Source organism: Acomys russatus, chromosome X (assembly GCF_903995435.1).
Source record: "Acomys russatus chromosome X, mAcoRus1.1, whole genome shotgun sequence".
NCBI lineage: Eukaryota > Metazoa > Chordata > Mammalia > Rodentia > Muridae > Acomys > Acomys russatus.
In genome coordinates this window covers 90,514,026-90,526,159 of record NC_067169.1, presented here as the reverse complement: position 1 = coordinate 90,526,159, position 12,134 = coordinate 90,514,026, and the positions used below count along the sequence as shown (strand labels likewise).

At 36.9% G+C, this 12,134-nt stretch overlaps 1 protein-coding gene across 5 annotated transcripts in view; it reads right to left on the bottom strand.

Annotated features, from left to right (window-relative positions):
* Positions 1-1,451: 1,451 nt before the first annotated feature.
* Klhl13 (kelch like family member 13) overlaps positions 1,452-12,134 on the bottom strand; it is a 108,043-nt gene continuing 97,360 nt past the window's right edge. For all 5 annotated transcript variants that reach the window (XM_051140933.1, XM_051140929.1, XM_051140930.1 and 2 more), the window contains 3 exons: positions 10,890-11,685; positions 4,713-4,826; positions 1,452-2,594 (listed from right to left, as the gene is read on the bottom strand). In XM_051140933.1, coding sequence (XP_050996890.1) covers positions 2,104-2,594; positions 4,713-4,826; positions 10,890-11,685 — 1,401 coding nt within the window. In that variant the 3' untranslated portion in view covers positions 1,452-2,103. The remainder of the gene's footprint in view (positions 2,595-4,712; positions 4,827-10,889; positions 11,686-12,134) is intronic.

Below are 12,134 nucleotides of genomic sequence, written 5' to 3'. Positions count from 1 at the left end.
TGATGGGAGTGAACCATCAAGTTCCAGGACAGCCAAAGCTACATAGAGAAACCCTGTCTGGAAAGACAACAAAACAAAACAAAAATCTTAGAAGTCACTTTACATGGTTCCACCTGAGTGGACAAGACGGATCTTGAGTGCCAGAGAAATTGTCCTCAGAAGTATAACTGCCTTTGATCTCAGGAAGGTACCATGAGTCTGTGCTTCTAGCTCCTTGGAATGCTGAAGCAGTAAGATGGCTTGAGGTGAAAAGTTTAAGGGCAACTTGAGCAATTATGTTAAGAAAGACTTTCAAGAAAAAAAAGGAGAGGCATGGGAGAGGAAGTATAAGGAGCAGAGGAACCCTGAGCCAGTATAGTCCTGAGTGAATGCCTGCTGTTGGCATGGGCACAGCCACAGCAAGGATGAAGGCCTCAGAAGTATGGGAAATTGTCAAAGCCTTCTTCCCCTGGCCCAAGTGCAAGTGTTTACGAACAATTGGCAAATTTGAACAAAAACTAGCGACTGCAACTCCCTCCTCTCAGATGTTTGCAGCCTGAGATTGCTGGACTTTAGACACCTCCTATCCAGGTTAGCTCTTTCCCCTTTCCCATGCTGTACATAATAACATGCTTGGGTTGCAGCAGGAGGAGTAAATGCCACTCAACCAGAGTCAACCATCTCACCTGGACGCAGCTTTTTTGTACATGTCTGTCATTTCTACATTTCCCTCACCACCCTTAGTCTGGACCAAGCTTTGCAAGTCACAGCAAGGAGGGAAGAGAAGAGAAAAGAAAGAGAAGGGAGTGCATGTAACTGATTTTGTAGTTTACCCAGGCTTGGCACTGGGGCTGCATAATAGCAATTAGCATCTTTCACAAACTATTTCCTCAAAGGCAACAATCAATGTGAGGTGAAGGGTGGCCCAAGTCTTTCTCCTTTGAATAAAAGTCAATACATTTATTTGTTCTACCTCCTCAGTCATGCCCATTGAACGATATTTAATAAGTGGAAGTCAAATCAGAGAATAACTGATAGCACAGAGCAGAATGACATTAACTGTTTTATTGAATAAAAGATGGGGAAACATGGACACTGTAGAGCAAAAACAGCTTCTCAGGTGAAGCTGCTACACTTTGTGCTAAATAACCTCATGAACTGAGAGTACACAGAATACACGAAACAGGTAAGTTACCTCAACAGCAAAGGAGAAGGAATCCAGATCTTTAAGAGAAAATTTGGTCAAGTGACAAATTTAGTTGCTCAAAATTTCTAGCCCTTTTCCACCTAAATTCAGTATGGTTCTACATATATGCATTCGATGTGTGCATACTGAATCTCCATTTTTCATGGAAGCTGCTTTTTAGAAGAATTTTTTTAATTTCACATATAATTTGACCTGACACTCAATTTTTAAAAATTTGTGTTTGATATAAGCATGTGTGTGTTTATATCTGTACACACTTAAAAAAAAACCCAAACCAATCCTTATAAGCGGAGGGGTCATTATTTCCCTCCCCGCAAAATGAATGTTGGTGAATTTTATTTATTTCTCCTGTGTGTCTTAGAAACTTGGTGTGTTCTCAATGCACCCACACAATCAGGTGGGCTGACAGATGTGTCAAAAATACTTTATGAAAAGAGGGAGGTAGCTCATGCGAGTTGGCAACCTTTTGTGTGTTGTTTCTTGTCAGAGCAGGCTGCCTCCCTTTGACATCTTACAGTTAAAGATGAAAGGAAAACGTCTTTGCTTTGAAGCCTAGTGAGCACAGTTGTACATTTACTATAATCCACCTTCAACCTGGCTTATAATGTAAGATGATGAATACCTTACACCCAGTACACAGCATTTAAAATTACTGAAGAAACGTTTTGTAGACAACACCTTTTGTTTTCATGTTAAACATCAGCTTCTATGAGATATATTTCCAGGATGGTTTGTTATCACTTTATAAACACTCTAGGCCATACGAACACCACAAGTAACATCAATGTCAATTTTTTTCCAATATCTGTTTCAATTACTGGAGGCTAATTCTAACATATATACTACTTAAGGGGGGAAAAGAAGATAATCATGACACATTGCAAAGATAGGAATACCACATTTTAATTGGAAGGACTCTAAGAGAGTCCAGAGAGAGGGGACTCTCTAGAAGGTGATGGTGTGGTTTCTTCAGGTGGAAAAACTGTAAGTGTGCAAGCTCGAATACCACCAAGGGACTCTGGAAGGTCAAACACCTTATGCCATTCATCTTTCTCTGGATCATATTTCTGCACTATCTCTACCATACAGCGATTATTCCACGAATATCCCCCAACCACATAGATTTTATTCTCAAAGACAGCGACCCCAACATCACTCTGCCCTCTTAACATGGCAGCAATTGGGGTCCACTGGTCATGGATAGGTGAATAGTATTCACAGCTCAAGACATCATCATAATCACTGGTGCCCCGGAAATGATTGCCACCAATGACATAGAGCCTGTCTCCCACTGTACACATGCAGTGTAGGCCTCGGACAGTGGTCATCGGTGCCTTCTGGGTCCATTTGTCAGTATCAGGGTCGAAGCACATGAGTTCCTTTTGGAAAGTGTCATGGGTAATTCCTCCTAAAGAATCAAAATAATAGGCATGAGGCAAATGATCATAAAAATGTGAAAAGTAAGGCTCTCTCATAGATAATTAACTTTTACCTACATTTTATGTCTTACAAATAGTGAATTTAGAGTGTCACTCTATATTCTTTGACAAAAAAATTAAAAAAATATCATGTTCAACTATTTAAAACAAATGAAAAGGGCCTTATTACAATGACTTTCTCAAATGACGTTCCATCACATTTAGGGAGTTTCAATGGATGGAAATATATTTGGCCACTATTAGAGTTGAGTTAGCAGTAAATTCAAACTACAAAGCGTCAGTCTGTTGTGACATTTTAGGGGGTAGGCTATGGGGGTTGATTACTGAGCTAGATTCTATGTACCCATTAAATCCTTTGCCGAATTAGAATACCCATTCAATGTAACATAGTAGGGTTATGACTATGAAGCCAGATATTTATTTAAAATTTTTGAAAGTTTCATGCCAATTAAATACCAACCAGGAAGACTATACAAAATTGTTGGTTTTTTAGAGTTTAGGATGGGCAGAGAGAAGATGATATCTGCTATCTGCTTTGCAAAGCTAAAGAATTAGAATTTTGAACATAAGGACAGTTTTATATATGTAGCAGTTGGTTATCTGGTAAAATTACCTACAAATTGAATACAACTGGAACACATATAATCAGACCTATGTAATAAAAGTATCAGACTCTATCTTCAGCAGACAAAAGACATACCTAAGCTAATTATCAAGTGGCCAGATAACAACCAATGAAGCATAATTTTCTATGCTTCAAAGCCCTAGTAGAAAGCAAACCATTGTTTTTTGGTTATAAAATTGGCCTGTTCCTATCCTGACATCAATGTGGAAGATTGCAACATATACCAGTTATGCCAAAGCACTTCTAAAACTATTCAAATGTCCATTTTGAGCCAGAGAACTGGGAGTTCTTTTATAGTAGTAGAGCACTTACATACAGGAAACAGGTTGGCGATACAATATGATTTTCTTTATGGCTGTCTCACTATAAGATGCCCCATGGTCTCTCATGAATTGGACCCTGGAAGCCTGCAAATCACATGCTACACAGTCCTTCATTGATCCTCCTCAACTACAGACATCATAAGGCAGTGCTTTGTGGCTCATCATCCCTGTAACAGCTTTGCTCTTTAATGATGTAACTGCTTGCCTGGTACTGGTAGGCCTCCAACTGCAGGGAGGGCGCTGTCAGAGGCAGACTGAACTAGGGAAGAAAGAACAGAGGGGGTGGAAGAAGAAGAGTAGAAAGAAGAGGAGGGGGAAGGAGGAGATTAAAAAGAAGAGAAAGATAAAAAGAAGAGGAGGAGGAAGAGAAAAGAAGGAAGGAAGGGAGTAAGGAAGAGGAGGGGAGAGAGGAGGTAGAGGAACAATATTGCCTAAAAACAGTTAAATGTCAATATCAAAGGTGATCGTTATGTTAAAATATATTTCTGAGTACTACAAAAGGGCAATTTGAGAATGAAAGTTGTTATTTGAATACTAAATAAATTTGAGCCATTTTAGATTTTTTTGTAGAAAAATGTATCTTCATTTAATGGTACTACAGTAGAACCGCCATTATAATACTAAAGGAGTTTTGTGTATATATGTATATATGTGTGTATACATATATATAATATATAATATATAATGGGTTATACTTAAAGAGAATATTATGCATGTTTTATGTACAACAGAGTTTATATGTTATATAATGAAATATTTCCTAATATGCACTAGCCAAATATTAAGTCAAACAAATTTTTACTACGTATGAATGGAGAATATGAATGGTGTTTACTATAACTATGGAGTATTGGGACTTACTTTGAAAATAAACTGGAGAACATAAATGCTTTCCAATTTCTTATAAATTATACATCTACAGCTGAACTGGTTTGGGGCTCACTTATAAACTTACAGAATACTCATATACATGCAAATATACCCTTGACAAAAGTCCTCCTTAAAATATATATATATATATGTATATATATATTTACTAGGTTTTCAAGAAATTGTTGTTATTACTGGCACCAAATGGAATGATCATATGCTGAAAATAATAAACATTATGACATTGTAGTCACAGGGTAACTGTCTACCTGAAATGTACATCACTCCTCCATACACAGTTCCAGCATGGCCATAGTGCGGCTCATTCATTTTGGCAACATAGGTCCATTCATTTGTTCTTGGATTGTAACATTCTACAGTAGCTGTTAGAAAAAAAGAAATGGAATTAATTTTTTAATCTCAAATTTTATTTTTAGTAGAATAATATTATATTTATCTCAGAAAAATGCATAAATCATTATGAGAGTCCTCACAGGGGCTGTTATCATATTTTTGAGAGTATATTAATATGAAGCACTAAATGTTATATTAGGCTAGAGGATGTAAGTATCTAACACGCTACACATCTATAAAACTCACTAAGAATTTTTTTTAATCATCTGTTTATAACTTTTTAATTTGACATTTCTTTACTCTAAAAATATAGAGAAAAATGAAAAAAATAACGAAGGAATAACAAATCAACTCTGAGTATCTGTTTTGACATAGTGCATAGGAACACACATCACTATATGCAAAACCAATTTTATAGTTGAGCTTGACAGTATAATCATTGGCTGATTTATTCCCTACATATTTGACCATGGCAACTGCTGCAACAATTACTACTACTCTTAACCAAAAGATGGTTGGCAATAATGTGTCAAGTTCTTTATTAAGTGGACTTCCTGTCAGTAATAAATTTGTTATCATCGACGTGAAGTACTTAGGACAAGTAACCACAACTACATAAATATCTTTCAATCTATCAGTTGTTGGAAACCACAAGATCAGAACAACAGCAGTCCAGACTGATAGAAAACATTTTTTTTTTTCAAGGAAAGAAACAGAGATGTTCTGAGGACTGGTAGGAAGCATGAAGTCTAGACAGACTCAAAAGGTTCAGATTATTTACCATAGACACTGGAAAAGCTAACCCAATTCTGTTTCCTTCAACCCTGTCTTTTCTTTTCAACTGACAAAACCACAACACTATGCAGAGAAGCACAGCACCAACCTCAAAATAAAAGTTGCTTCAGTAGCTTTCCTTCCTTCAAGCCTTATGATAGTTCCTACATTACGAGATGGTTCTAAGCAGTGGCATAAACAGCCAATCTAAGGTTTAGGTATTTCTAGCCAAATGCAACCCTACCTGAAGAATAAACCTTTGAAGCAGATTTTCTACTTAATAACACAGGCAAATATAGGGATAAAGGAATCATTTTGTTTTCTGTTTTATACACTAATTTCATTTCTTCCATCAGTTCACTTATTCAAAGTACCTTTGCTCCTCTCAATCCTTCTTAGTAGTCTCCTTTTCCACTTACTTTATGTTTAATTTTTGTTTTTTATTTCAAAATCTTTTATTATCCTCATTCTAATTTATTCTGTTGATGTCCTGTATGAGGTTCTGAAGTCTTTTCAAAAGTTTTTAATGGACACATACATATCTCTAGGTACAATATGATGTTCTGATGTGTATATACATACATGATGGCCAAGTCAGTATAATTAATATATCTGTCATCTCAAGTACAACTATCTTTTATTTTGCAATGTCTTTTTAAATACTCATTTCTATTTGCTTTTAGCATGACCATCACCTGCCAAGCAAAACACAGAGTACACACTATTCTCTATCCCCCTTTTCTGTCTCTCTCACCCATACACAGAGTGACTTAGTGTATTAAGTGGCATGTGATATTAGAAAAGTAGTAAATGGACAAATTTTCTATGAAAAAGTAATCTAATCTCACAAATTAACAGAAAGAGGAATTGAAAAAAAAAAACAACTTTCAGATTGGCATGGTGGCACACATCTGTAATCCTAGCAGAACCAGGCAGCACAGGCAAGTGGATCTCTGTGAGTTCAAAGGCAGCCTGGTCTACAGAGCGAGTCCAGGACAGCCAAGGCTACACAGGGAAACCCTGTATTGGAAACAAAACAAAACAAAACAAAAAACTTAAAAAAATAAACACTTCCCTATGAGCATATACAGGGGGAGGAAGTCCCCCTCAGGAACAGTCATAGGGGAAGGGAATAAGGGGAAAATGGGAGGGAGGGAAGAATGGGAGGATAAAAGGGATGGGATAACCATTGAGATGTAACAAGAATAAATTAATAAAAAATTAAAAAATTTAAAATAAAATAAAAATAAATAAATAAATAAATAAATAAATAAATAAATACTTCCTGGTATCATCTTCTCTATGTAGTTCAAGCCAAAAGAAGATCTGACTAGTTATATGCTTCTCCAAATGCCACCTTTTTTCCCTTGAACTTTGAAAATTCTCCATTATAACTTTCCTTTCCTGTATCTTATCCACCCGTACAAATGCAGGTTCCATTATTTTCCTCTTATTCTTTTTATGGTAGAGTTAGAAAATGAATAGCTAATTGCTGTGGTTGTTAATATTCCCCTGTATGAAAAGATAATGCTATTCCTCTGCCAGTATGTTAATTGCACTTTTCTAATAGGGGTTGTAGGACTCATCCAGAGTGTCTCATGCAGGAGCTTCTCAGTGCAGGATGGAAATTCATCTCAGTAACTGTATGATAGCTCACAAACCCTTAACGTCCCTTTTCCAGCTGAGCCATCGATCTCGTTGAACACTTTTCAGTTCCTTTAGCTTTATTGTCAACTTTTAAAGTTCTTCTGTGTGCAACTGAGTTTATTAGGAAAAGTAATAAGCATTCATTATGAGAAGAAAACACAGTGGACTTTAAATCTGATGTGCATGTTCTTGCTTTCATCTTTCACACTTCTGCAATCACAGATTGTTGTGGGTGAAACTGACAAACAGAGGAGGGCAAAGAGAGCACAAGGCAAGGAGCTTGAGCCCTGAAGTGAAGGTTACAACCCTGAGTCCCAGGGAAAATGTAGGGTAGGTGTCAGCAAACGTCAGTACCTGCCCAGTTCAGCCCCCTGTTTATTTCTTTTCTGCCCACAATCAGCCCCCTGTTTATTTCTTTTCTGCCCACAATCAGCCCCCTGTTAATTTCTTTTCTGCCCACAATATAGCAAGATGAATGGCTTTGCACTTTTAAAGGTTGTTCCATAATGTATTGGAACCGAGGCTCGATCATTTGTTTATAGATTGTCTACAGTTGCTATTGCTCTATAAGAGTGGGGCTCATTAGTTGGGACAGAGAATTAATATGTTCCCTCAACAAAAGGGAACATGCCAAGATGAGTCAGCACAGTCTTCCTCTCAAGTATATTATAGCTGGAACTCAAAGCAGGTGCTAGTTAGGGTGAGAAAATGAGCAAAGTCTCTTGATCTGAGTTTTGTACAATGATTCTTTCTGGCCTGAAGTCTTCCTTGGAATCAAGACTCTCAATCTGTATGCACGTACTAGGTCAAACATGTAATTTAAAATTTTCCATATAGCGTACCTTAAACTGTTTAGTAAAACATTTATTTGACAGTGATGCTGTTTGGGAATTAATAATTTCCTACCTAAGTTTAGGAATGATGTTACAGTTTTATGATTTATAAATGAGGGTGGGGTGTTTGTGTGGTGTGTATCTGATTCGCTCTCTAGATGAGCTCTCTCTGTTTCTGTCTCCTTCCCTCCCTCTCTCTCTCTCTCCCCTCCCTCCCTCCCTCCCTCCTCCCTCTCCTCTCTCTCTCTCTCTCTCTCTCTCTCTCTCTCTCTCTCTCTCTCTCTCTCTCTCTCTCTCCCAGACATAGTATATCCCTGGTTGTCCTGGAATTCACTCTATAGATCAGGGTGGCCTCAAGCTTGAACTCAGAGCTCTACCTGCCTTTGTCTGAGACTAAAGGTGTGCTCTATCATGCCCAGCTAAGGGAGATCTCTTAAAATGGGATGGGATATTAGAAAGTGAACTTTAATTAGAGCAGCTTCATCACAAGAAGGGTTAGTATCTGTATTGTAATAAGACAAACAGTTGTAAAAAATGTGGTTTGTCAAAAAAATGTGGCTTGTCAAAAAATGTGGTTTGTCAAAAAAATGTGGTTTGTCAAATAAGATTAAAATCAATTGCTAGCATTTCAGGTAGAATCTGAAATGAAATGATATAATATAATATTTTAAAGTAATTATATATTCGTAGGTTGACCATTGTGGAACCTTTTTAATGTTAGGGTCTCCATGTATGACCTAGATTGGCTTTGAACTCTGGATCTTGTGGCCCCAGCCTATCATGTGCAAAGAATTCAGGTATGAGCCATTAGGCCTAGTGATATTCTAGTAGTGCCAACAGGTCTACTTTTTCCTTCCATTTCTTCCCTCCAACCTATCTTACACACACCATATTGCTTTCAAATTCATGGCCTCTATTTTTTAATTGCACGCACACACACACACACATTTATAAATATATAATACAACCTTCCATAATTAGAGGTAGAGATCATGTTCTTAGTAGTCTATTCCTACCCTATTTGCCCAGTGCACTCATGTATTTCTTGTTCCTATCCAGAAACAACATATGAGAAACACAGAACTTGGGGATGCATGAGAAAAAAGGATGCTTCTAGCTTCTTGTTTTACATAATGATTCTACTTGGCTCGAAGAGTATAATTCCCAGAAGAATAATACTCCTAATTAACATTATGGACACTATAATGAAAATTAAGTAGCTGCATATTTACAGGGATGATCATATTAACAAAGAAGCACTAAGAAATGGACCGACTCCATGTGCAAATAGACATTTCAAAAGAACCACCAACGGCCAAGGTTAGCTGGCTAGAATTCTGTCAATTCTTGAGGACTATCTGTAAGGCAGTTAGCTTCCCAATAAACCATAAAATCATCACTTGTACTATCTAGACATTTCCAGCTATCATACATTTTAAAAAGTACAATAACATGAAGATAATGTGTGTGTTAAACCAAGGAGACCCGAAATGACAATTTTACACTAAGGGCATGAATGTCTCGTGCTTTTAGAAAGTTGACTAATGAAATAAATAGGGAAACTTAGGTAGTTAATGATCTTGTCATGTAACTTCCCAAAGCTACAAACCTTAGTCCTAGGAAAACTATCATAACTCCAAAGGGGAGAAATCAGATAGAAAAGATCAGTAACATTAAGGCCATGCCACTAAAAAAAAGTGCTCTATATACAGGAAAATATAAAAGTTCTTTTCTACAATAAATTCCTCAACAAAAAAAATCACAAACATCTCTTATTTCTTCTAATACTGGGGAAAAAGATTCTGAGAAACACTCTAAATGCACTTAAAAGTCATGGCAGATGATATGGAGATTGGGATACTAGTCACCTCAAGGACTCTATTTAGAATCAAGGGACTAAAATAAGGCCAGCAACTGGGGTATACATTACATAATTAGCATAGTTCTTGGCTACCACGTTCAATGTTCTGAATTTGAGATCCCACACAGGGCAACCAAAACAACTAACAGATAAAATCCGTCCACCAAACCACCTCAAACCATCAAAGACTATTTCTAGACACTTTTCAAATAAACATATATTGTTGGCAATTAAAAAAGACTAACCGACAAGAGAAGTGAGAGATATAAAATGTGGTATCCCTGGCATTCATTACAGGGAAAATTACATTATTCACTTTTAATCAAATATAAGAAAAATACACCTTATGGGGCTAATTTATATAGTCAAAATCTTTCTGTAAAATACACTTGTGATCAGTGTTTGACTAGGAAGACAAAAGAAGTATACAATGGTGAGACTTGTCTGATGTTTCAGTAAGTGTGTAATTTTGAAAACTAATAGCACAGATTTTAATTATTATAGTTAATAAACTTTTCCAAATACTGAATAAGCTGTGTACATTTACTTCGATAAGAACATTATCTTCTTATGTAGTCTCTACCAGGTATCAATTCTGGAAATGAAGCTCATGGGCTTTTAAAAGTGGAGCATGAAGAATTACGCCAAACTTCTGCCAAGACTAATAGCATAGAAATTAATTCAATGCACATTACAGTTGACCTTTCAATATGAAAACTATATCTACATATCTATCTATCTATCGTCTATCTGTTATCTAGTTGTTACAAGACAGCAAACTATATTATGGACCTTGGCCAACAATATGTGTAGAGATAAGGCATACAGATGGTCTCTGATATTTTCTTAGAAAAATAGTTTACAAATGAAACCCTAGGTATACTATTGTCTTTAACCTAGAACTGTTTAGTTTGTGATCTAAAACAAAATTCTGATTAAAGAAAAAATGTGTTCTATGTATAAATACAGAGACTTACGCAATTCTCCAGCTGCGTTTCGCCCACCAACTGCATACAGATATCCTTTGAGGGCACTTAGGTGGAAGAAGGTGCGCTTTTCGTTTAAAGATGCAACTTGTATCCATTTGTTGTATCGAGGATCAAATCTAAACACTGTATCGACAGCCGTTTTTCCTTTTGTATCATAATTACTCTGCCCACCAACGACATAGAGAAAATTTCCGATGACAGCAATGCCATGCTGGTATCTTGGGGCATCCATGGGGGCTAGAGATTTCCACTCATGGGTCTTTTCATCATACATGCGCAATTCTTTACTGACAACAAGCTGCTGCCTCAGGACTCCTCCGAGGGTAACCAAATGAGTGGTGTCAGACCGAATGGCAGTCCTGTCTGACTGCATAACCGGCTGCATAAATGGCATCATTTGGTAATTGCTGGCTTCCAGAAGCAAATTGACACAAGTATTGTCAGTTCTCATGAAATCCACCGTTTGCACGTAATTAATGAGCTCCTGTGGTGCCATCAGCGGAAATCGTATGTTCTTCATTAATTTTGCGGCAACATCCATTCTAGGCTCTTCCAAGCGCAGCCAGCGACAGGTAGCTCTGAAGAGCTCAAGTTCAGTGCATTTCTTAAGGCTGTTACTAGAAAGCACAAAAACAAGACGCTCAAAGGGGAGTTTCAGGAACTCCCCAGTGCTCATCAATGCAGAAAAATTCCTTAAGACGAAGGTGTTGACATATTTATCCACTTCTGTCAGATGGTAGGTGTTGGCAATCCGTCCAACTTCAACACAATTATCCAAAGTGACCTAGGAATCCAAAAAGAAAAAAGAAAAAAAATTAAGACATGGCTCCTTTCTGGACATCTACATTTGATCACAGAAACTCTTACTTCAGAGTAAGAGTGCTTTATAAAGTCCATATAGATGCAAATAAAGATTCTTATTTAAGTGCATAAAAATGTAAAAAGGATACAAACAACCTTCACCCGATTTAGCAAAATGTTGCCTAACGAAAAGATCTGTTAACCTAAGACACAATATTTCAATTGACTGTGTCCAAAATAACTTTTCCTTCCTCAAAAAGTGATGCAACTCCCAAGTACTAATGAAATTATTGCCAGATGGAAATTTAGAAATGTCGGACAATCATGTGTTATTCGGTTATAGTCAAGTCTATTTCTTCCTCTTGATTGTTCAAAGAAGCAGATCACAAAAGAGAAAGCAATATTTGCTATCCAATTCTTTGACTCCCATTT